General features: G+C 36.5%; 1 protein-coding gene across 3 annotated transcripts in view; it reads right to left on the bottom strand.

Moving 5' to 3' along the window:
• Nucleotides 1-23,297, bottom strand: part of HGF (hepatocyte growth factor) — a 57,690-nt gene that overhangs the window by 8,696 nt on the left and 25,697 nt on the right. For all 3 annotated transcript variants that reach the window (XM_069035583.1, XM_069035587.1, XM_069035598.1), the window contains exons 7-15: nucleotides 20,309-20,427; nucleotides 11,520-11,694; nucleotides 9,952-10,079; nucleotides 8,442-8,544; nucleotides 6,485-6,624; nucleotides 4,348-4,386; nucleotides 3,774-3,870; nucleotides 980-1,054; nucleotides 243-389 (exon numbers count right to left, since the gene is read on the bottom strand). In XM_069035583.1, coding sequence (XP_068891684.1) covers nucleotides 243-389; nucleotides 980-1,054; nucleotides 3,774-3,870; nucleotides 4,348-4,386; nucleotides 6,485-6,624; nucleotides 8,442-8,544; nucleotides 9,952-10,079; nucleotides 11,520-11,694; nucleotides 20,309-20,427 — 1,023 coding nt within the window. The remainder of the gene's footprint in view (nucleotides 1-242; nucleotides 390-979; nucleotides 1,055-3,773; nucleotides 3,871-4,347; nucleotides 4,387-6,484; nucleotides 6,625-8,441; nucleotides 8,545-9,951; nucleotides 10,080-11,519; nucleotides 11,695-20,308; nucleotides 20,428-23,297) is intronic.

Genomic DNA, 23,297 nt, shown 5'->3' with positions numbered 1-23,297 from the left:
AACATGGTTATCAGGAAAAAATTGTGGGCATGATTTTTCAGGAGTAACATCTGTTTTCTGAGTAATGTAGATGGACCTGCACTTCTGCACATACCAAGCAAAATTTCCTTCAGTTGGAAATTTACCCCATGGAGACAGCATCTGTAGTAGTGGAGACAGTAGAGCAATGAACCTGCAAATCTTTTAGGAAGAATCCCACCCATCAGATGAAAATCCCGGAATTCACAACAGCAGCTACTAACCTGCTAAGTTTCAGTAAGACCAAATCTGACCCTGCGGGGCCATATACCAACTGGGAGATATTCCGCACTTGTCTGCGCTTCTCCTCTCCCTTTCCTTTGATGTTATGGACTCCAAGCCAGGCTTTGTAGTCTTTCAAATCTTTGTACCTAAATGAGGCAAAGGTGGTTATGATTTTGCTGACTATATAATAAAATAACTAAAAAAACTCTGCTTAATATGATTATGCTGGAAGATCTTAACTAATGCTCTTCAGCAGAAACGGCTGCATGCTGCCAACTGCTATTCCAAAATCAACATGCTTGGATGTAAGGTTTTGGCCTGAAGCCATTACATAATTTTAACTGTTATTAAAATCTAATTTTTGTTTCATAATAGCATCCAAATATTAAAATCCTTGGACAGTATGAACCTCTGAACTTTTTTAGATTTACCCAAGTTGTCTATTTTATTTTGTCCAGTTAAGCAGAAGCATGAGATTATTCTCATAAAAAGGCAATTGTCTAACCATGACACTTGGAAAATCTATTTATGCTTCTATGTAAAATAGCCAGGGCTATCTAGATTTACAGCAACAATAACAGAAAATACCAAGGTCCCACAGGCCTTTTATATCAAAAAAGCAGTGTTAAAGCCAAACAGGAGGGAAAACTGCTGCATTCAAGTTGAAGAAGCATTGTGCAGATAAGTTCCTGAAAACAGATGGATTTTAATATTGCAAAGCTACAGACTACTGTACCGAGAAGGGAAACACTGTCTTGCTGTAAGAACCCACTCTTCCTTTATCAAAGTACCACCACAGATATGCTTATTCCTGGGGGGAAAAAAGAAAAGAAAAAAAAGGTTTAAAACCCCCCCCCCCAAAAACCAGTAGTATTAGTTTCTACATAGTCAAAAAGTTTAAAGAGTGCTTTGCTCCCCACACGTTTGCTGGTGAAAAGAAGCAGACTGACAACATGAGGAAACTTGTCTCTGTCCCTTTGCTCTACAGTTTCAACACTTAGAGTAACATGACTTTGGAGAGCTTTACTCCAATGTGCAAAAATCAGAAAGAAAGACAAATTCAGTTACTCTGTTCATTTAGTGGTTTCAAAGCTGAATTTGTAATAGGACACCTAATTTAAAATTAAAAAAAAAAAAGTCAATTCTTTGTAACAGGAACTAGACTGAAACTTTCAAGCAAGTCCCCAAACTGCCACCAGATGTAAACAACATTTGGTCATTATTCATGTAAGTATTACTCAAAGCATTGACCTCAAGGTGGAGAGTTCCTATTTGATTGCAAGCCCTATGAGATTTGCGTCCCCACGTACTTCACTTGGAAACAATCTGCAGTGTATGACATTCAACATGTGATCATAGAAAACCTGAAGCATAATATATCAAGTAAAATTAAAGCAATTAAGCATGACAGTTCTTTAAAAAAAAAGAAATACTGTGGAATGTAGATTAATTAGTTTCCTTCTTTGTGCCTCCAAAATCACATTTATTTTCTGTAGCTCTTTGGAAAGTGAATCAGAATTGTCAGCAATTTGGGAAAAGCTTAAAATCTCACAATTTACAAATTCAAATCACACAAATGTTCAAAGCTTTGCAAAGAACTACTGGATAGATACCAGACTATATATGGAGTTCAAAGACAGCAGGATAACACAGAGCTTTGCCTTTTTAGTTTTTTAAATCTTATTTTGGTTAAGGAGAAAAATATCTGGTCCAAAAGGCTGGAGTCTTTTTAAAATGTAGGTTCTAGAATGTTTTATTATAAAAATATTGCAGTCAGGAGTATAACTATCTTCTTCCATGTTATGTTTGCACCACTTATTATCTTATTATACACAATTTCATCTGAGTTAGGAGATTCATTAGTACACATAAAAAGGTTAATTCCAAATTTAAGTGTGGGAAAAATTTAGAGCTGGTTCCATGAAACAGATGAAATCCATTTAAATACACTTAAATATACTTGGTTACAGAATCTGGATTGGATTTATAAGAAAAAATCATTAATCAATTTAAAATTTAGAGGTTGATTTTGGTTACCAAATACAAATAGTTTCTAAGTTTCACTGGGCCTTCACCATTCAGACAGAGCAATTCCATTTTGAACTGTACAGTTAGGTTTTCTTGCAGAAAGTTCAGCATTCATTAAAATTTTGTTTCAGACAATATTCTATTTGCTTCCTTGGTAACAACACAAAATAAAACTACATTTTTATGCCCACATGTAATACTTGAAGATATATTTTGCTGCTGGAGTTTTCCAGGAATCCCTTATTCATAAAAGGATCTGCAATCATTTAAGCACTCATCTGTTTCATGGAATTTTATTGCATAGCATAAAATTCAAATACCCTAACAATAGCTATTTAAATTTTAGGCATCCAGATGTAATTCACCTTACCTGCCTAAATGTTCATCAAATATCAAGGCTATTTTCAAAACAGTGCAAAGATTAACTTTTCCAGGTAGTGATTTAGCCCACTTACCTGGTCACTTAGTCTAGTAATATAGTGATCTTCCTCTAGAAATTTCTTTCTGAGCCATCTGATGCACTCCCAGAAAGGTTTAGATCTGATGGATCTCATAAGATGCAAAGATTACCAAGGATGGGAAGGACCACCCCAGAATTTCTATAGCAATGAAGTGATGTAGAAAATAAATTTTTTATCTTTTCCTTTCCTCCCTTTTTTCATTTAATACCTCTTTTACAACATAGTTTTAAGAGATGATGAATCATGAGCTAATAGAATTGAGCTTTTCTTTAGTCTGGCCCAGCAGACAAAAGAAGCTGGTTTTTTATAGGTTTTTTTTTCATGATAGAAGATCCAGCGCCAATGGATGATATATATCCTGTTATAAATTAATGATTCACACTTCCAGCTGATGAGTTATGAACCAGAGTAAAGAACATAGGAAACAGCCATTCTGTTTTCTGGTTTTTCCACAGCAGCAAAGATCTGCCATAATGTAATACATGTGTTATACACAAGCTGTACGTGTCAGGGTCTTGTTTCAGAGAATGAAAAGGATTTCCTTATAGCTCCTACTTATGGTTTGGTTTTTTTTTTTTAACACCAAATAAATTTTAATTTCGTTCAATGACATGAGGAGAAAGCTCAATTTGACACAGGTACAAATCCTGAATCCTGCACTTCAGAACTAAATGCTCTGCCATCAAAGTGAAAATATTGATCTGAAATTCAATTTTTTTCTAACAGTCTCTAAAATAAACAGTTTAATGCTGAATGCTAAGCCAGTGTTATGAAAAGGTCTGCAGTAGTTAATTGCAAGAGCAGAACACTATGAGTGCTTTGCAGGTTCGTGTGTATAAGTTGATGATAATGAACATATAAAGTATTTCACTAGCAGAGTGAATACTATGGCATCACCTGACATTAGAGGAATGCTGATTCTCTGCTTTTACAGAATTTAACTGCAATGTAGAAGTATTCTTATTATGGTCAACATTTTCTACAGTTCTACAACGAATATCCTAGTAGCTGTATTGCCCTTCTAATCAAAGTGATAGTTACCTGTATGTCAAACTAACCACCCATCCTTCGTTAGTTTGTGTTGGGATTCCATTTACAACTCTCAAATGTTTTGTTGAGGCACAAGGAATGGCAGTATCTGAAAGCAGGTCCAGAGATCACATTTTACTAAAAACAGTGGTAGGAAACCTGCACAGTTGCACATAAGGACCACAAGAACGTCAATATTTATTATGGATTAACTTTCTTGTGCTAATGGAATATATTTCTACGCCATCAAAACTACTTCAGTGAAGCTGAGTAGGTCTATTTAAATATCCATAAGGAATATAAAATACATATATTTAAATAGTTTTCTTGAGATTTACATAGTTAAAAAGCAAACACTGAAACTCATTACCTAATCCCACCACTGGCAAGACATGACAGTGAGAATAGATAAAGGAATATAATAGAGCTATTCCCCATTTTTGTCTTGTAAAATGAATTTTTCTCAGTCTGTATGGTGGGTTTTTTATAACTTTAACTGACCTTTCTCTTGTTTCCCAATTGGAAAGAAATGTCTAGACTTAGAGGATAGTCATGCACTGCACAGTTCATATACAAACTTACTTACCATCCAAACTGATTGTAGTAGGAGTTGTATCACCTTCACCTAGATAGACACATAAGATAGCCATAATACAAAATTAAAATACATTTAAATATTTAATAGAGTAAAATTCAACAGCAAATGGCATATTGTTATCTTTAAGGGTTCAAAAAGTTTTAAACTTAAATGATTTCTTCAATATGCTGAAAAAGCAGTATTTAATAAAGTTTAAAAAGAAGGCAGAATTTTCTTCCAATAGAATGAAATAAGAAATATAGATTTTGTAACAGGAATGTCGAGCATTTTTCTTCTTGGCTGAATCCTGAAGACATCAGGCTGCCTATCATGTTCAATTTACATGATTCATTCAAACAAGCAAATGCTGAAAAATGAAGTTATGACTTTCTTATAAGCTTTCAGGAACTTTAGAAGTCGTGTGATTAAATCCAAATAAGACTGAAAGAAATTCTCAATTCCTTAAAAAATTCAAAAATTTTAAGTTCCTATCAGCAAAAACTCATTCTTATCAAAACATGTTCCCCAAAATCTGGTTCAGTTCTTCCATCTAGTCAAAGTAAAAAAAAAAAAAACAAACCTGTTACAACAAGTTTGTTTAAACTTGGTTCAAAATTTTTTGCCTTCAGTGACATGTACAGAGTGACCCAGGATTATGAGCTAGAGGTACAGGTGTAGCTGCTGCTGAAAATTTGCACAAGGAAATTTAAACAGTCTCATCCAACTAGATTTCCATCATTAAACAAATACATATATATATACATATATATATATACACACACACACTATAAGTATATACATAGATATAGATATATAGATAGATTAGATAGATTAGATAGATATATAGATATATAGATATATAGAGATATAGAGATATAGAGATATAGATAGATAAGATAGATAGATAGATAGATAGATAGATAGATAGATAGATAGATAGATAGATAGATAAGATAGATAGATAGATAGATAGATAGATAGATAGATAGATAGATAAAGTACTTTAATACCAGTCCATATGAGTTACAATTGTAAAACAGGCATATTCCCTCTCTGGTGCTTGAGTGCAGAAATGTACTACTCAGCAATTCTGTATACCCCCCCAAATGTTTGCTGAGAATATATCCTTAGGAATTCACAGATCCAAATAATGAACTCAGAATAAATGAATAAAAAGTATATTTCTTCAGCTGTTATTCTTCATTTATATTGACACAAATAACCTTTTGCACAGTTTGTTTACTCTTCACATAGATGCCAAAATATCACCTGAGACTTCAAATACCACTTCTTAGAGATTCTGGAGTTCAGACTATGAGGAAATGCAGCAGATTGCCTCTAGGAATGAGTGTAACATTATCCTTAACCTCTAGAGATCACAGACATGTATTCAAAAGCCTGATTTGCCATTTAAGTGTTCTCCCAGGACATACAGCAAAGTAACTTAGAAATAAGAACTGAAGAGAAAGATATTGAACATAAATGTGAATTGCACATTTTTGAGCATAAAACGATCTTTTTCTACTTGTCATCAGTTTATTACTGAATTCCCTAGGATTCTTAATTCTGTTTATTTAAGCTATTTAGATTTAAACATTCAATTTTGGAGGCATGATTTTCCTAATTCTTGCCAGGAGTTAAATCATCCCATAAACATCCAAAGCAGAATCTAATCTTTATAACACATATATACTTCAGCATATATATAGTGAGTTATCCTAACATTACAAAGACAGATCACACAAAGAGACTCTGAAGCTTGTAGCCCAGAAGATAACTCTGCCTGGGTTTCTTGAGGCCACAGCCAGCAATCTGACCGCTAGACAATTCTTTGTCTCCGTCCAGCCCTCATTCAATAGCTAGATCTGCTGGAAAATGTTTGACCATCTGTAATAGCCCCTTTGTGCTCCTGCTGCATAAATAAGTCTTGAAATCTCCAAGCTGGTCAAGGAAAAGAACCCCTTGTTCATATATTGCACAAGCAGCTTCTGTCTGCTCCTTCTCAGTCACACACAATTGATTCTTGATGGAATCAAGCATTTTCTGCTGCCACAAATGACAGTAGTAAGGTGTGCATATGCTTGTGACACCGTGGCTTCCCTGGGACTGCACAGCTGACAATGCCCGAGGCGTACCAAGTACTCACATCGAGAAATAGGGCAGTAATCCCAGGGAACGAGAGGATCATCTGTGTAACACCAGGGACCATGAAAATCATCATCTGGATTGCGGCAATAGTTTTTCTTCAGTTTACTAACATCTGGTTCTCTGAATATTTGTATATGCCTACAGGGGAAAAAAAAATTCAAAGTGTTGAAAAGCTTTATACTATAGCCCAAATTTTCAAAGGTTAAATGTTGCTTTGCTCTACATTGTATTATTAGGTGATTGAGAAGCCTACAGGTCAGGGTTTAGGGCTGGTTAAAATCAAAGAGAAGATGAGACCCAAATATTTGCTGGATCTGGGTCCAACTTTCCTCTGGTTGGTATTTTAAGCACTGTGTCCACTGGACAGATGGAAGGCTTCTAGATCTCCCACTCAAGCTAAAATCTCTAGATACCCTCGAGAGAGGGATTGTTATACTGATTAGAAGAGTGTCTGTGATGCCCTCAGCACATCTCCAGGCCTCTCTAGGGAGCACAGGTCCCTTCTCCTGCAGGTTAACAATACAAGGGAGCATTGAATCTACAAAGCCAAATCAAAGGCAAAAGAAAGGCAAACTAAGAAAGTTAGCAAGGATGAGCAGCAGGCAAGGAGAAAGATGAATGGCTCAGACAAACTGCAGTGATGCATCACCTAAGTTGCAAACCTACATGAAGCACTTCAGACCTGAAATTTTGAGGTCAAACTCTGAAGCAGAGGAAGATGTTTATTTTTGGCTTGCCAGATACAAGAATATGGGCTTCCTTAGTTACAGCTGTACTGCTTCTTTAGTCCATAACCAACTACACATGCTGCCTCTAGCACACCCATAACCAGAGAAACTGTTGCAGTGAGACAGATAACTCCCCAAAGAAGTTCCCAGATGGAAAATGTGTGGGAGTAAGAAAAGAAAAGCTGATCTGTGCTCTATTAGATGAATGCAATTGCATCAAGTATCCAGTAGGTTTATACTGTCTCATTCACACCAAACTAAGACTTATCAGGCTTCTCAGAAAGCAGAAGCCTAAACTTCTCTTTCCCTTACACAGGCAGCACACTGAAATATGTATCCTCTCTCTCACCATCTGTGGGAAGAAACACATATAGTCCAGGTGATGATTCCAGACAGGGCCACTGAAGTCTGCCTTTTGCAATACAGCTTCCTCAAAGGCTGATTTCCTGACTTACACAGTCCTTCCAGAGGACAATGGCTTAAATGTTCAGCACTGTGACTCAACAACAAGAACCAAGGCTAATACTGGCATATTTACATCAGCTTCAGAAACCAAAGGAAAATGAAGGAGAAACCATTTCCATCACAGCCACTAGTGTGTGTCATATCTCATACATAGCAAAACTTTTTATGAATCCCTTATTTTATATATAGTCCTGTTAATTCATTTTACTTCAACAAATAAATTAAAGTAACCTGCCATTTCTGCTACTTGAATACGAAGCCAAAGTAATGATAAACAACAGAAATTGCAGGTCTTATTAATGGCATTTGATGTCATTGTCACTATATTGTAGACTCAAGAGTCAATTTCAGGCTGCAAGGGATATTAGGTGATTTCAAGTCCGACCTCCTCCTTGAAGCAGCATGAGCAATGAGATGAGGTTGACGAGATAACCATTTCCTGTCTCATTCCTACTATCCTCTCATTGCACCAAACTTTCAAGGACAAGGATGGGGTAAAATGGGCCAGTAAACTGAACACTGACAAACATCCCAAAGCCAGCAATTAGTGGTTAGCCCGAACAAAGTCATGTTGTGCAATATATTTAAACATGAAGAAAAAGAGAAAAAGGTAAAAATAAAAATTAGGAAAACAAAGATATTAAAAACTCCAGGGCATAAAGGGATACTTTAGAATCCATGGAGATGAAAAGAGTTGCCATCTGGAGGCAGTATTTATTCAGGACTCACTGAACCATCTCTTTCTCTTTAATAAGTACACACCTACGTAAGTCTTCAATATTTTTGTCCCATGTGGAGCAAGTTAGCCCAAATCTTGTCTTGGATAGATTCCCCATGTAACTCTTGCCATTGCCACGATAACAATCTGGAAAAAAGAATGTTGAGACAAAAAAGTGGAGAGTGGTTTTGCAACACTGAGAAGAAAACTCTTCCTTTCCATCAGTAATCCAAATTATTAAAGACAAGTGTTCTGTTTAGTAAATGCTGTACACTATTAATCAGACAACTGTATAAATCAAATCAGAAGAAAAATGGAAAATTGTTTCCAGATTTACACACGTAATCTCCTGTTTGAGACCTTCCTTCTCAACACAGTAGCATTTTAATTTTTGTCTTATTTAGCTAAAATGGGGAAAATTCTTTGATAAATAGTTGGTTTATGATTAATTTAGATGGGTCACACAGAATATTCTAAAAGTTGTCAGAAGATAGTTTATTCGAATCCAGCAAAAATGGTCCCCTATTCCTTCTTCCACAAAAAACAGGTTTATTGGTTTATCTCTGGAAGATTCCAGATACCGGCAACAGTATATAATTCTAGACTTAAGTATTACTTCAGCAAAATCAAAAAATCAGCATGACTTTAATTTTAATGTAATTCAAAAACTTGCCTGTTCACTCCAGCAGAAGTCATGTTTAATTCATAAGCTTTTATCACAAGCCTTTTTGAGACTTTTCAAGAGGATTGTTTAAAATGTTCAGTACTATAAAGACATTTTGCATAAAGCACTTAATTTCATATTCATCAGTATTTTTACTTTTTGATAATTGATACTTTACAAGAAACACAGAATGAATATAAAAGTTTAATCCTTTCTTTGAAATAAGTCTTGCAACTGCAACTTTTTCAAATCTTTGAAATGAAAAATTGGCTACAACTTAAAGATGGAGCTGTTAATGCAGCCTGGTGTATGGTTATAGGTCTGAGGTCTTAGCCTCAGTTTATGCTATGATTGACATCCATTCAGGATGCAACACTACTCCTTACAGTAATAGCAAGACCTCATGGGAAAAACATTTCCACGAAGATTTAGAATGAACCTCACAGGCAGAGTCAAGTAAGAACTCAGAGGATCAATCCCTTCTGGACAAGGAGGTACATGCAAGAAAAAATAAAGGAAAAATAATTGCTTTTGGTAACCTCATATGCAATTATAAAAAGACTGTGAACCAAGGAAATCATCTCAGCTGTGGAAAAATGCCTTTCAAACTAAGAAATGTAAAGACAGTAGAGTAGATACATAGATTCACCTTGTCTAAAAATCAGATCCAATCAAATCTTTGCTGCAGCTTTCCCTGCTGAAATCAAAAATCAAACTGAGAAATGAATCTCATTTACACCACAATGAATCCCAAACATGTAAATAAAGCCAAAGCAGAACTACATAGGTATAATACAGATACAACACTTCAGTTTTCAAGCCTGTCCACTTGCTGTTTGGAACAGTATAGCATTCACTTAAAATCATATTATCACCCTTTCCTCTGTTACCTTGTTCATTTGATACATCGCACTTGGGAATCTGGGAGCAATAACCAATACGGATGTTTGGGTCAGTGGTAAAACACCAGGGTGATTCAGATCCATCTGGATTTCGGCAGTAGTTCTCCCTCAAATCCCTATAAAAATAAATATGTTAGCTCACAGCAGGGATAACCTAAACCCACCAATGTGGTCCATTGTTTTTTGTTACAAATTAACAAAAATACAGGCTCCTTCAGGTCTCTGTATTACTGATCAGTGTCAAGTGCAAGGAGATAAGGAGCCAGCAAGAACATAGTGTCCAGAAAAAAAAAATAACTATAATAAGAATATGTTTATGGGAATTCATTTTCAGCAGACGTGTTTTGATGGGATATAAGATTTCATTTGAAGATTAACAATATTTTCATTCAGGATCCTCCATCAAAATTTGCATGCAACTGACATTGGATACACCTGCAATACATTACAAGTGCTTTTAAATACAAACATTACCAAAGTGCTTAAAACTCCCTACTTTGAATGGTTCTGCTGAGTTTGGAGAAACAGAGTGCTGTAGACTATCACTGACTCATTTAAGAAACTGAGTCATGGAAAATAAAAAAAGTGTATGTTGAAATTCTATACAGCTGTTACCTTTAAAGTAAAAGTTAGTCACAAGGGAAAATCTTTAAATGTCTTTTGCAGATTGTGTGAAATAGTCAAACCTCTTAAATGTAAGTTTTATTTCCCCATCTCCTGACAGTTGTTGCCATGTTCTGTGCATCTTCATATTTCACTGTATTTTTTCCATCTGCAGCACTTACTGATAACAGACTATGGAAAGAATGGGCCTAATACTAAATATCAGTAATTCTTACTGATATTTACCCATCAATAAAGATATTTAGTACAAACTGGGCTGTGGCTCCATTCTGGTCAATGAGGTTTCCTCTATGCTTACCTAAAAAGGACTGAAAGAACATTACTAAGGTAATTGCCTAAAATTAGTAGATTATTCACATCTTGGGAGTTCATGAACCATACAGAAAGGTTCAATGACCAGTGTAAAAGCAGTCCAATTGATGCAACTAAATTTAGTAATGAGCAGAAAAAGGATTTAAAATATGAAAAATAAAAGAACTGTTTTCAAATATTATAAATGTTAATTATTGCAAGGGAGATTGCATTTATGTAATAATTAGGACATATTAAATAAAATTCAACAATCAAACTGTGGAGAAGTTTTTAGTTCCATGAAAAAAAACAGTGGATATATATCAGCACTGTTGGGATTCAGGTCCCAGTCTGGAACACATCCAGACACTTCACAATCAAACTGGTGAATGTATTCTTGAAAGAAATGCTCATAAAAATCCCTAGGGTTTCACACAAGTTCATCTAGAACTACGGCCTTGAGATCTGAAGGAATGATTTTCCCAAGCTAAAAAGGTTTTGAGCCTCAGCAGGTAGAGTGGATGCAGGACACAGAGCAGGGACAGGGGCCCTATGGTCTACTCAAGTGGTGTGACTTGTAAACATTTCAAAACTCAGCTCTTTTCCCGCTGCAGTAATAACACCCACACGTCTCTACTCACTTGCATTTGAAGTTCTCAGGAGTGATGTTGTGCTGGTGAGGAAACTGGGAGTCCCACCTCTGGCACTGGGTCCCACTCCATATGGTGCTGACGGTGCCACGGTAACCCTCACCCTGTCCCCGAACGCACGTTGTCGTCTCAGCTGCCGCCTCTGTGCTGTTCACCACACTTTCGTCTGCAGACCCAGACAAGAAGTGCTGTTTCATTCTCTTAAGAATGGCTCAGGATGTCAGGTTTGAACTCCACATTATGGATGGAGTAATGGATTACATGATGTTCAAATCATGGTAATTGCAGTTCTTTGGTGAAATTGCCAATGTGATTACAGAGTAATTTTTTCCTCTTTACATTTACAGTATCCACAAAATCAAAGTAAGTGCTGGACTTTATGCTAGTTTATCCACTTGCATGCAAAGAATCTGCAATATTTTCTTGTGTGAGACACCTGGCCTATGCTGTATCACTGGAGATCAGAAGATATTCCTGGTTACTTTTTCCAGTTCAGCAAATATCATTCCATCAGCTTCAAAAACCTGAGTGACCACCCACATGCTCACTGTTAAACATGGTAATACATATTTGTAGGATTAAAATACAATTCGGTTCCTCTAAAGAATTCCCAGAATATCAGGTCACAAGAAAAAAAGACGTAAATAAAAAAAATAATAAAAAAAGAATATAAATCCTATTATAAATTAATGTGCTAAATTCTCCTAGAAGGGTTTTTTTTGTGCTTCATATGGTTAAAAGAGGGAAAAAAAGGCCCAGCTTTTGAAATCAAAGATTAGTATTCTCTACAGAGAGAAAAATGTTTTAAAGACTAACAAATTCATCAGACTCAAGATCTCTTACAGATGTTGATATACTCTGCACTCACCCTGGTGTGGGCTGTCTTGAACTAAATTCAGAAAAAGTGTTTTTTAAATGACTCATTCACATAACTTGAAAGGTTCTTTTTATTTCTTATGCAAGTTTCATAATTGCAAATTAATGGCACAGATATTGCATCAGATATATATAAAGTAGTACAAAACTAAATATACTGCAGTAAGGGCAACGCTTCTGCAATATCCTCAGAAGTTCCCAATACAATATTTTTAAAGTAACTGTGTATCTGTTGGTAATTGCTATTGTTCACAAAACTAATTTTATGAATTATATTAAAAGTATTAGTTGCCAGCAGTAAGTATGTTATTAAAGTTCCTTAGTTAGTTTTCTTCAAATGGTCCAGTGAGTAGAGCAGTATTTGTGTGTTACTCATAATGTAGTTCACTCCTGGTAACTTGAGCCAGTTCCATGAACTTGGAGAAAATATGGATCTTAAGGAAACCAAATGTCATAACAGATGGTTTTGGCTGATTTGCTGACTGATCTTTGACGTTAAAGATCATTTCCCTGTCAGATCATAACATCAAGTTTTGCAGTTGAATTATACATTTATCCATGCATCCCTTTTTCTCTTCATCTGGTTGATGTTTTTAAATCAGTGTTTCATGGTCAAATTCATTTCCTGTCCCTCCTTCCCAAGGCAAATGTTGTCCTGTTTCAATGGGATTTTGAGTTCCAAACTCATTCCAAAGTCAAAAGGATATGGCACTGAAAGTATCACAAGGAGGTTTCTGCAGGCTGACAAATTCACTCTTTCTAGGGGATTCATCAAACAGGCTTGCAGCCAGTAACTATATGTTTAGTCTTTATACATCACTTTTTAAATAATTAGACTACAAAAATATTAATTTATACAACTAATAGTAATAAATAGCTGCAATATTCCAGTTTTCAATCATAAATAATATATGAAAACAAATGGAGTTATATTCTAAAATAGCTTCTAAGCTGATTAGAGTGAACGTTGCTGTGCCACATTCAAATACATATTAGTCTTTTTTAAAAATACTTGCATGGCCTTCACAAAAATGAAAAAGATTTGGGGAAAAACTTTGGGGGGCAGGGAGAAGAGTTTACTTAGATAATAAATTTCAGCAGAAACCCTGGCTTCATAATGTTTCCTAAGTAAATTAATAAATTACAACCACATAACTCTAGCAAAAAAGTATTTTTAAATAATACTAATAATGCACAAAAAAATCATCCTAATACAGGCTGTTGCAAAGACCTTATCTATACACAATAAGTTACTACTTCAACTGTAATGAACTCTACAATGCACCTACTCTGGACTCAGTCATGCTAAACAAGAAATAATCAGTATCGTGTTTATACATCATTATGTGGGATTGAGATTTTTTAAAATCACATGCCTGAAATGAAATAAGTAATTCATTAATTGATTTAAGCAAGGCCATAGTAATTTTGAAGAGCATTCCTTCTTTTTACATCTGCAGATACACAGCTCATTGTTGAACCCTACCCTGCATGTCTGGACAGTGACCTCTATCTGTAGATCAGATTTTACAATTTGGCCATGTCAAAACATACAACATAAAGGCACCAGAAAAACTCAACTTTCACATTGTCATGAATACTTGCACAGCCAAGCCACTTTTGCAAAGATTTGCACTATAATGACTAAGAGAGAAATTATTTCAAAATCTACAACGTGATTATCTGCTGCTACTTTGTGGCAGCTCTCAATAAGAATTCTAGTAATGAGAAGGATCACTAAAATATTATCATTTTAATTAATAAAGCCATTCCATTGTTCCAAAAGGTCCACAGAACCCTCCCCAAAATCTCCTTGCTGTACCATCTGCATATACTACAAATACCTCATTTTAAAACATGAAAAATGAGGTTCCAAAATATTTCTGGAACTTAATTCTGAAATTCTGAAGGCTTGTGCCCTCAGAACCAATTCCCATTCTGGCTTTTGAGTCTCACAGAAGCCTCAAAACTTACCAATCCTCGAGAAATCCTTCATTCAGCTGGTGATTCCACAAACAGGCATGATGGGAACAGTCTCCCTGTTCCTGTTAATGAAAGTTGGGCTGGATGTGCACAGGAACAGGCAAGAGCTTGAGAAGCAGTGCTTGCCTCACCAGACACTGCAGACTATACAGCACTTGCCAAACCAAGAAGTGCTCAGGCTGTCCAAGCCTACAACTTACAGAGTCATCTCCACTCAGTATTGGTCTTGTTGTTGAGGCTAATTTTTCATTCCCCACATACCAAATTAACTAAATTTAATAATTCTGAGCATGAACATCAGATGTGCCGAGCATTGGTGAGAGAGCCCTAAGAACACACTCACCAGTTCTCTTACAAGGTGAAATCAAGATCAAGATAAAAATCTGAATTCCCATCCTTATCCCAGTAATTTCTCTAAAATATAAGTTAAGATCTGCAAATCTAAGGGTTTGTTCCAATTAGAAAGACACTATGAATTTAATTAGATTAATTTAAAGTCAACAAATAATCCTTACTTTTTAAACTAATATTTCATAATGGAAGTTCCCACGGTTTTTTGCTTCAGTTCAACTTTTACAGTTCTGAACTGAGATTAAAAGTACTGTTAAAGAAAGATCACACAAAATACCATCTTATGAAAGACCACTATTTATAATTTATTGATAAAGTGTCACTACTTACTCCTGTAGGAAAGTTCATTATGAAGAAAAGAATTTGGTAATTGTTAGCAGCATTTTGCTACTTTTGAACTTTGTGGGTTTTTGTTTTCTTTTTTAAATTCTAGATGACTAAGATTAAACATGTAATTCAGACAGATACATGAGGGGATTTCCCATTAGTAGAAATACTACTAATGTTCACATGTTCACTCTAAAGTCCCCAACCAAAGGGCAATAATGCAAAGATATCCTTTTTCTTCCATAAAACCCTTCCTACTTTGATACTTCAAAATACATAACTTTATTAGTAAGGGCCGGCTCATACATTCATAGATGCTTAAGTAAAAAGATGAAACATTATCCAGAGTCTTATGTGTAAAGCCACAGATAGTCTTCCCAGTTCTGGTTCTCACAGCAACGCCAGCATGAGGGAATCAGCAGGGGCCTTGAGTCATTCGACAGCTGAAGTAACCAGCTAGATACTATTTCTGACTCTAATCCCAATGACCCAGAAGAAAATCCTGCACAAATTTTAGGTCAATGGTGAGACTCCTACTGACTTAAAAGAAGTTAGAGGTTTTGCTGGAGAATTCATGTTCTTTCATGACAACACAACGTATGTATTTTTGGAAAAAGACACAGTTGGAAAAGAAACAGAGTCCTAAATTACATCATGAGGAAAATACCTGTTTTTGCTTATATTAATGAAATATCTTTTCTACAGTGTCAGTCAATAGAAGGAAAATGTGCCCTGATTTGTGAACAATATTTAAAAAGTTGATTCTAAACGTGATCCATACAATTCTGAAAATATCAGAAAGCCGAGTGACATTTTGAAGCTGCTCATGCTCAGTTACACTGCCTTCAGGCGTCCCTTCCTTGAGCAATGGCATTCACAGTTCTGGGCAGTAGTTTAGTGGCAATTTCTTCCTTTCCACATTTTCTTCAATGCACTATGACACAGTACATGAATGGAAGACAAAACCCCACTGTTTTCTAGCGTTTTCTTTTTTTTCAGTAAAAACATATGAGAAAGTGAAGAAATGAATTATAGCCAGGCTCAAGAATCACAGTACTGAAGAACTCATTGTCACCTAAAACTTTCACACATACAGTTCATTTGTCCTTGAGAACAGAGAGATCTTGCCAGGCTCTTCCAATGGCTACAACAAGACTTTAAACTCAAACAATTTATATTTTAAATCAATTAAAAAAAAGTGGATTTCCTCAGGTTTAAAGTTCTTAAATCTCACTTTCAAAACTATCATAGAAATGATGAAAAAGATTTGAGAAGGATCCTTTTTGAGGAAATGTGGATTAAGCTGTTGCATAAACAGTGAACACGGGACCTATTTTTTGTCTCCTTGTGAAGCAAGATGGAAGGTAATACTTTCTCAACTACTAAATATCTCTTTTCACTACCCACTTTCTATAAACATCTTTATCTTTTGCAAATATTAAGCTTAAATGAGTGTTACTTTTATTTGTTTACATACAATGATTCGACAAATTACTCTTTAATCAGAACTGTGCATTCAAATGGGCAGCTGAAATCTCTGTTTCTAAAGAACAAGTAATTTAATATTGGTGCGGTTTTGTCTTCCCAAAGGCTGTAGGCACACTGCAACAGTTCATTTTAGATCTAGATTCTCAATTTTGGTGTTTCATTACTTGCTCTTTCCCATCAAACTGAGGCCTTTATTGAATTTTCTCAAGGCTTTTCAAGATCTGGTCACTCCTGGCTACTGTCGGTGATTACTGGTGGCAAAGGCTAAATCCATGTTAAAGGCATCTGGGTTGGTAGGATACCACATAGGCATCGATGAAACACTGTCCTTAACAGAATAATTCCAAAAAGCTATGCAGTTCTCAAATGACTGATATAAGTAGCTTCCTTTATGGGCCTCAGCACCTCTCTGATTGCCCTATAGCTCATCCACAGAGGAGCCGCTACGTTTGGGGTTTTTTTAAAGCAGTATTAGTTCCCTGCTCCTGTCTTCCCTGTAGTCAATGTCCTCACTCATGCCAAAATGACAGTAATTTTCCTTTTTCATGTTTGCTGGCACTGCTTCCATTTCTTCATTTCATCCTACACTTTTTCATTGCTGTTAGTTGTCCTTTTATCCTCTCTTCTAACTAAAAGTTGTCTCAAGCCCAAACCACAGACACATATGTGAGCAACTTCAAACCAGTTCTGGGGTCCCCAAAGTCTTAATCCAAATCCAGTTTTTGCAGCTTGAGCCATCTCTAATTCCTAATTGCTCCTGTCATCTCTTTCTCACAGCCCTGGCTGTAAGCCACAGTGTTTTATGCTGCATTCTGTGCTTGGAAGTAAAATTACAATGCCCTCTCTCTCTTCAGCCTTAAAACCATATTTATTTTCTAAATGCTTCCTTCCACCAACTTTTTTGCTGAAAATTTTGTATATGAGCTGTTGTCAGCATTTTGGCTATAGAGCATACTAGCACTCACAACATGTAGCAAAAGCCACAGGCAGCATGCTGCCTTGTGGTCACTCCCCAAAGAGAGGACACCTACATTTTTGTATATGCTCCAAGGACTTGGATTTATAAAGCTTTTTTCCTAATTAGTATTTCTTGTAAATTAAATAAACAGTCCTCAGCATAGGAATTAAAAACCTGTGTGAGAATCCAAACCACAAAGCTATAAAGGCCTATAACTCATGATGTTCTCTTTTTAGTGTTCTGAGATTGCAAACAGCCCCAGCTTCAGAAACACAGAGCAGCCACTGAAACCCAGAATAGCCAAGTGTTTTGGACTCCCTGCTAGGAGGTGGGAAAACAGTTTTTTTATGAGCCTTAAGAAAGACAGAAAACTGAAAACAGGGTTTTGATATTTTCTGTTAGTATTCTGGCCATCAAGATGGTGATTTAACAGTAGCATCAGCAATAAACTCCCTCACTGGGTTATAAAGGAAAGCATCGAGCAGCACTGCATCTTACATAGAGGGCAATGTCATATGCCTGTGAGAAACACCCTTTGAAAATATCTGCTGGATTAAGCTTTCAAGACCACCACTTCTGTATTTTTTCTCATATAGATTCCCTTATTAATTTCAAAAGAGCTACAGTTTTCTGCAGTGAAAATACAGTTTTACATGTGAAATTTCCACAGATTTTAATATATTTTCTAACTGAAGGAAGAAATTTCTAGTTCATTCAGTGAACTTTTGCCTAGAAATGAGACAAAAGGCTTTCATCACAATATGAAAACCATTACACTGGGTTCTGGAGAGTTTTTTATTTCATTTTAATCTTTACCTTTTCTTCAGTACTCTACTATGATTTGGTAGACAAAGTTGATAATCCGGTAGTTTGCAGGAGATATCCCACCCAACTATTATATAAAGCTGAGGCCAGACTGTAGATACTGAAAGTTGCATGGGGCGTAAGCTTACGTGACCAACAAAGCCAGATGTGAATCCTCATAACACTGACACATCAGCTCAGGAAATGCCAAAGGATAAAGTTTTATAAAAGCTGCATTTGTGAAACAGTCAGCTGTAACTTAGGAATACTTCTTTCATAATAATAACATATTTAGCAGAGGAAAAGAACAGTTCTAGAATGCTACACATGATTCATATGTTATCTAATAATTGGAGAAGTGTAGGAAGCACAGTTTAGTTTAGTTTTAAAAAAAAACAAACCACAAACCAAAACAAAACCCAAACCAACACAGGCCAAAAATCCAAAGCAACAGCTCCTTACTTAATGGAGTAACTAAAAAATTGAAAGATGATTCAGCTGCATAGCTAAGCCAGTCTGTGTTTACAAAGTGGAAGGACTGAGCTTTCCTCTTTACCAAAGACTATCAGTAAGTCACGATACAATGACATGGGTTAGTACTGTAGTTCACAGGTAAGACTTTCAGCATGGCCGTGACTTAATGGATGCCTGACCCAAAACAAGCAGCCATTCTGGTAAGTTTCTTCTGTCTATGGACAACCTGATTAGACATTGTCCAAAGTATCAAAATAACTTTGCCTTTTTTACTGTGGAATAATTTTGATAGTTTAACTACCTTATACTGGAATTACAATAACATAAGGTAGAGTAAGTTCAATTACTCTGCATCAGGAGGTACAGAATATTCTTACTCAACCCTTGGATTTCAAAACTGGACAACTTGATTAGACTGGACTGGATCTCCAAGACATTAGACTGGCCTAAGTTATGAACATCCAAGGAGAGAAAATTCTGAATTATTCTGAAAATGCACGGCATAATTACTTTGGTAACAATTCTAAGTGAAGGTGGAATCCCCCTTTTGGCAGCAACTGCTCACAAAGTTTCATGTCAGAGCTATTACCTCTTCCCTGCCACCCATTCCAATACTTAAAGCATGTCTCAACAAAACTGATTCTACCATCTGCCCTAGCCCCAGTATTACCATGAAAGTCTAGAAAAATTGCTTTGCACAAATTTTCAAGGAATGTCCAAGTGTTTTATCTTCCTCATTGTCCCTTTACTTTTCATTTAAGACATCTAATTATCGTTAAAATAGATCTGTCAGAGCTATCACCAAAGTTAAGATGATCTGGGCTTTGAAGACAGAACATGCTGCAGGAAGTCTAAAAGGCTAAACTAAAGCATCTCAAAGTGAGCATCCAATACTGTACACCTTAATGTCACTTTGATTCAATTCCTGTTCTCTAAGATGTGGTTAACAAATGCCACCATCTTGTAGCTGATGGATGAAAAGAAATTAATTGCCTGTGGAGTGCTTTGATATGGAGTGCTGAATAACACAGAGAGACCCATGAGGAAATTAATAATTCTGTCTTCAGCACAAGAGTGAGTAATGTGCAGGACCCAAGGCCTAGAACTGCAAAGCAGTGAAGAGGTGTTGGCAGAGGACACAGAGTAGGGATGGAGTGTGTGTGCACCAAATGATATTTGATACTCTCAAATGACAATGCAAATGTCCAGCATGGCCAAACTAACACTGTACATGAGATCTTCATGATTTTGTTGCCTCGCTTTTTTAGTTCTTGATTTTCCTACATTTTAATGCAATTTACAGTATGTAAGACATACACATATTCCAGTGTTAAGTAACACACAACTCTTTCCTGTCCAGATTAAATATAAAGTGTTTAATGGAAACCCTCTTTGAAAGCTATGTTTTAAAAGCTAGTGAAGGGCAATGAATGAACTAGGGGTGGTCCTACACTGCTTGAAATATCTGCGTCCAGATTTTGGAAAGGAAAAGGAAGTAATAAATTTTGCTTGAACTCACCACACGTTTTAATTGCACAGAACTCCCAGGGGGTGTTAGGGTCAAGAGTGTAGCACCATGGTCTCAGCTTGCCATCGGGATTGCGGCAGTAATTATCATCAAAGCCCTTGTCAGGATATCTGTAAACCACAATGAGAAACGTGTCAGGGAAATCTTCCTGGCAACACTGCACAAGGTACTGCCTTCTACAAGGTACTTAAAGGACAGATTTCAGCAGAGGCAAACAAGAACCGGTTCCTATTAACCTGGGGTCTGATCCTGTAGGAGGGATGCGAACACTCTTAATGCTGTTAGAATGTTAATAATGTATCAACACTTTCCAAATATGCAGCAGAATCAGACCTCCACTGAGGGGACTCCCTGCTGTGCTAATGCACAGGGTACCAGATAGGGTAACTCCACTAATTGCTGAACTCTTGCTCTTGTGTCTGTCAACTGATGACCAGACACTTAAGCCACTCATTTTTTTGAAATAGACCAATTAAATGTGGATTATCTAAATACAGCCTGCCATGCCAGGCTCATTAAGAAAACAGGTTCTCCAGTGCAACAGCCCTCGGTTCAAACTGGAAGCTATTTTGAGTAGCTATTCTACTAATGATAGATACTAATGATTTGTAATGGAGCTCATTTTTGGTCATGCTCTCATTTCAAGCGTTGGGGGAAAGAAGGAGAAAAATAAGGAAATAACTTCCGCTTCACTTTATCTCATTAAGACTAGATATTATTGTGCTATTTAAATGTTTCCACATTCCTGCAGCCATCATTGATGATCAGACAGATATCCAAGATAAGTAGGGGGTTTTTGTATAAGTACATGTTACTAACATCTGTAAACTTGAAGGAGATAAATGCATCGGGTTGTTTTTTTTTTTTACTAGTGAATACAAATTGTCTTGGCTTTCCAGTTTTATGGAAATATGTTTGCAAAAGAAACAAAAAATAGATTTGCCCCTGAGGGAAACATGAAAAGTATGTAAGAGAACAATAAAGTTAACTACCTGGGAACCTGAATCCATTTACAACTGCAAGCAGATGTGCTTCATGCAAGCAGAGGAAAATATGATTTACAAGTGTATGCTTTTGCTAGGGTGCTTTTTCTGTGAATTGATCATTCTAATTTTGACTCATTTGCACCTTGATCTCCCATTTCTTAGGAGAAGCCTTCAACTATACAAGGGACAAGGATAAGATTTAAGTAGAATTCAAAAAAAAAACCCACCAAAATGACAACAAAACAGCCAAGGAGAAACCTCACCAAACTGAGAATTCAATGGCAGTCAATAATGTGATAATTTTAGATCTAGCAGCAGTACCTTGTTTTCTGCTAGGTATAAGACAAACTGTAAAGGAACAAGTTGTGCCCAAAGATTCCCCAAGGAAATAGTTAAGGGGCTAATAATACAGCAGAAAACAAGATGGTTTTGGCCACCCAGTAGGTGCAGTGATGAGCTTTGATGCTGGTGGAACATGTTCCACGTCAAATAGCATGGAAAGTACATGTCACCACCCAAGAACCATGGTGAGTCCAGGAATGGCAAAGTATCTGCAGCCATAGCTCTAAAAAAGCATCCAAAACAGCTGGGGATGTAAAGAAGCCATGTTCTAGACTACGAATGTCTGTCTTAGCACTGAATGCTCCATCCTTCCTAATGTTATATGGCATGTTCTCACAGTATGTCAAAAATGTGTTATTTACTAACTAAAACCTAGGGAGAGATGTTCTTCTAGGATCAAGCTCTGAGTGTCTTTGGTGGATGAAGTAGTGCCAGTGAGCCATCTTTTCACCTACTAGATCTATTTGTCCTTTTCTAGAGCAAAACCAGCCTTCCCAGTCAATGGTTCTTCCCCCAATATTCACAGAGGCTTCTGCCTTCCCTCATACCCAGCAAGCAACAATTCCTATAAAAAAGGCCAACTAGCACCTTTAAGAAACAAATAATAGCAATAAGATAAACGACAGGGCTTCAAACTGTTCCACACAATTCAACAGTGATGCTAGGCAGAATTCCCTGAGACCTTTTGTTGTGCACACTCCTCCTTCCCCAGTACTTTTGGGCACAGACCCCTTTCTTAGACCCAAGAAAGAGCCTGAGGTTTCAGAGATCTTTCAGAACTCTACATATTTCCTTTTTTCCCCCCTTGAAACATCAGTAGCTGTACTTCACTGCCAAAAATGAAATGAAGCATCAAGATACATATCTGGTGTCGAAATCAAGACTTTACCTCAGTTTCTAGAAAAAGGGGAGGAGAGTATCAGCCAAAGAGATAACATTTACTCTTTTTAAAAAGGCAGATGCTGATCTCCAGCTCTCCTGGAACTAAAACGAAACGTAATATCTAAAACTCTTCACCAAGACTTATTTTCCCCTTTGTTTTGTTTTAAAAGTCATGTAGGACTGGAAACTTGATTTTCTATAAAGTAAATTTTCATACAAAAGACATAAACCAGGGGACTAATAAAAGGATATCTGCAGTTACTCACCTCCTATGCTACACTTCAACCCTACTTTCCTCCATGTAATAAATATTTTCACAGGATATTTGAGTTTGAGCAGAAAAGGTGAAAAAAATTTCCCCCACATGCTGCTCTATGCCCAACACATTATCCTCAGTGGTGTTCCTTCCATCTTGAGGCTTAACTGTGCCCGTGAGGAGTACACAAGAGAAGTGGCGTTTCAGAATATGTCTGCATCCACAAATAGCTAAAAATGAGCCATGCAGGAGCTGTTTGAAGGGATTCCTTCTGCTAGCTTCAATCACATCTAAGCAGACAGTACACATCTTCAGTAAGTGACCTCTGAGGGGACTAAATTCGGAACAAATCACTGAGGTGACAAAAAGGAAAAGTGAGTTGTATTTACCCTAGGCCAAAAGCACTGTCCAACAACAGGTAGACTTGAGAATTTGAAAAGATTACCATCTTTATTCCTTTTCTTTGTCATTGCAACTGATGAAGCCATAAATGCAAATAGGTTTAATTCTATCC

Source organism: Aphelocoma coerulescens, chromosome 1A, assembly GCF_041296385.1.
Source record: "Aphelocoma coerulescens isolate FSJ_1873_10779 chromosome 1A, UR_Acoe_1.0, whole genome shotgun sequence".
In the NCBI taxonomy this organism is placed as follows: domain Eukaryota; kingdom Metazoa; phylum Chordata; class Aves; order Passeriformes; family Corvidae; genus Aphelocoma; species Aphelocoma coerulescens.
The sequence above is the reverse complement of the archived record's forward strand: the minus strand, read 5'-3'. Positions and strand labels throughout refer to the sequence as shown.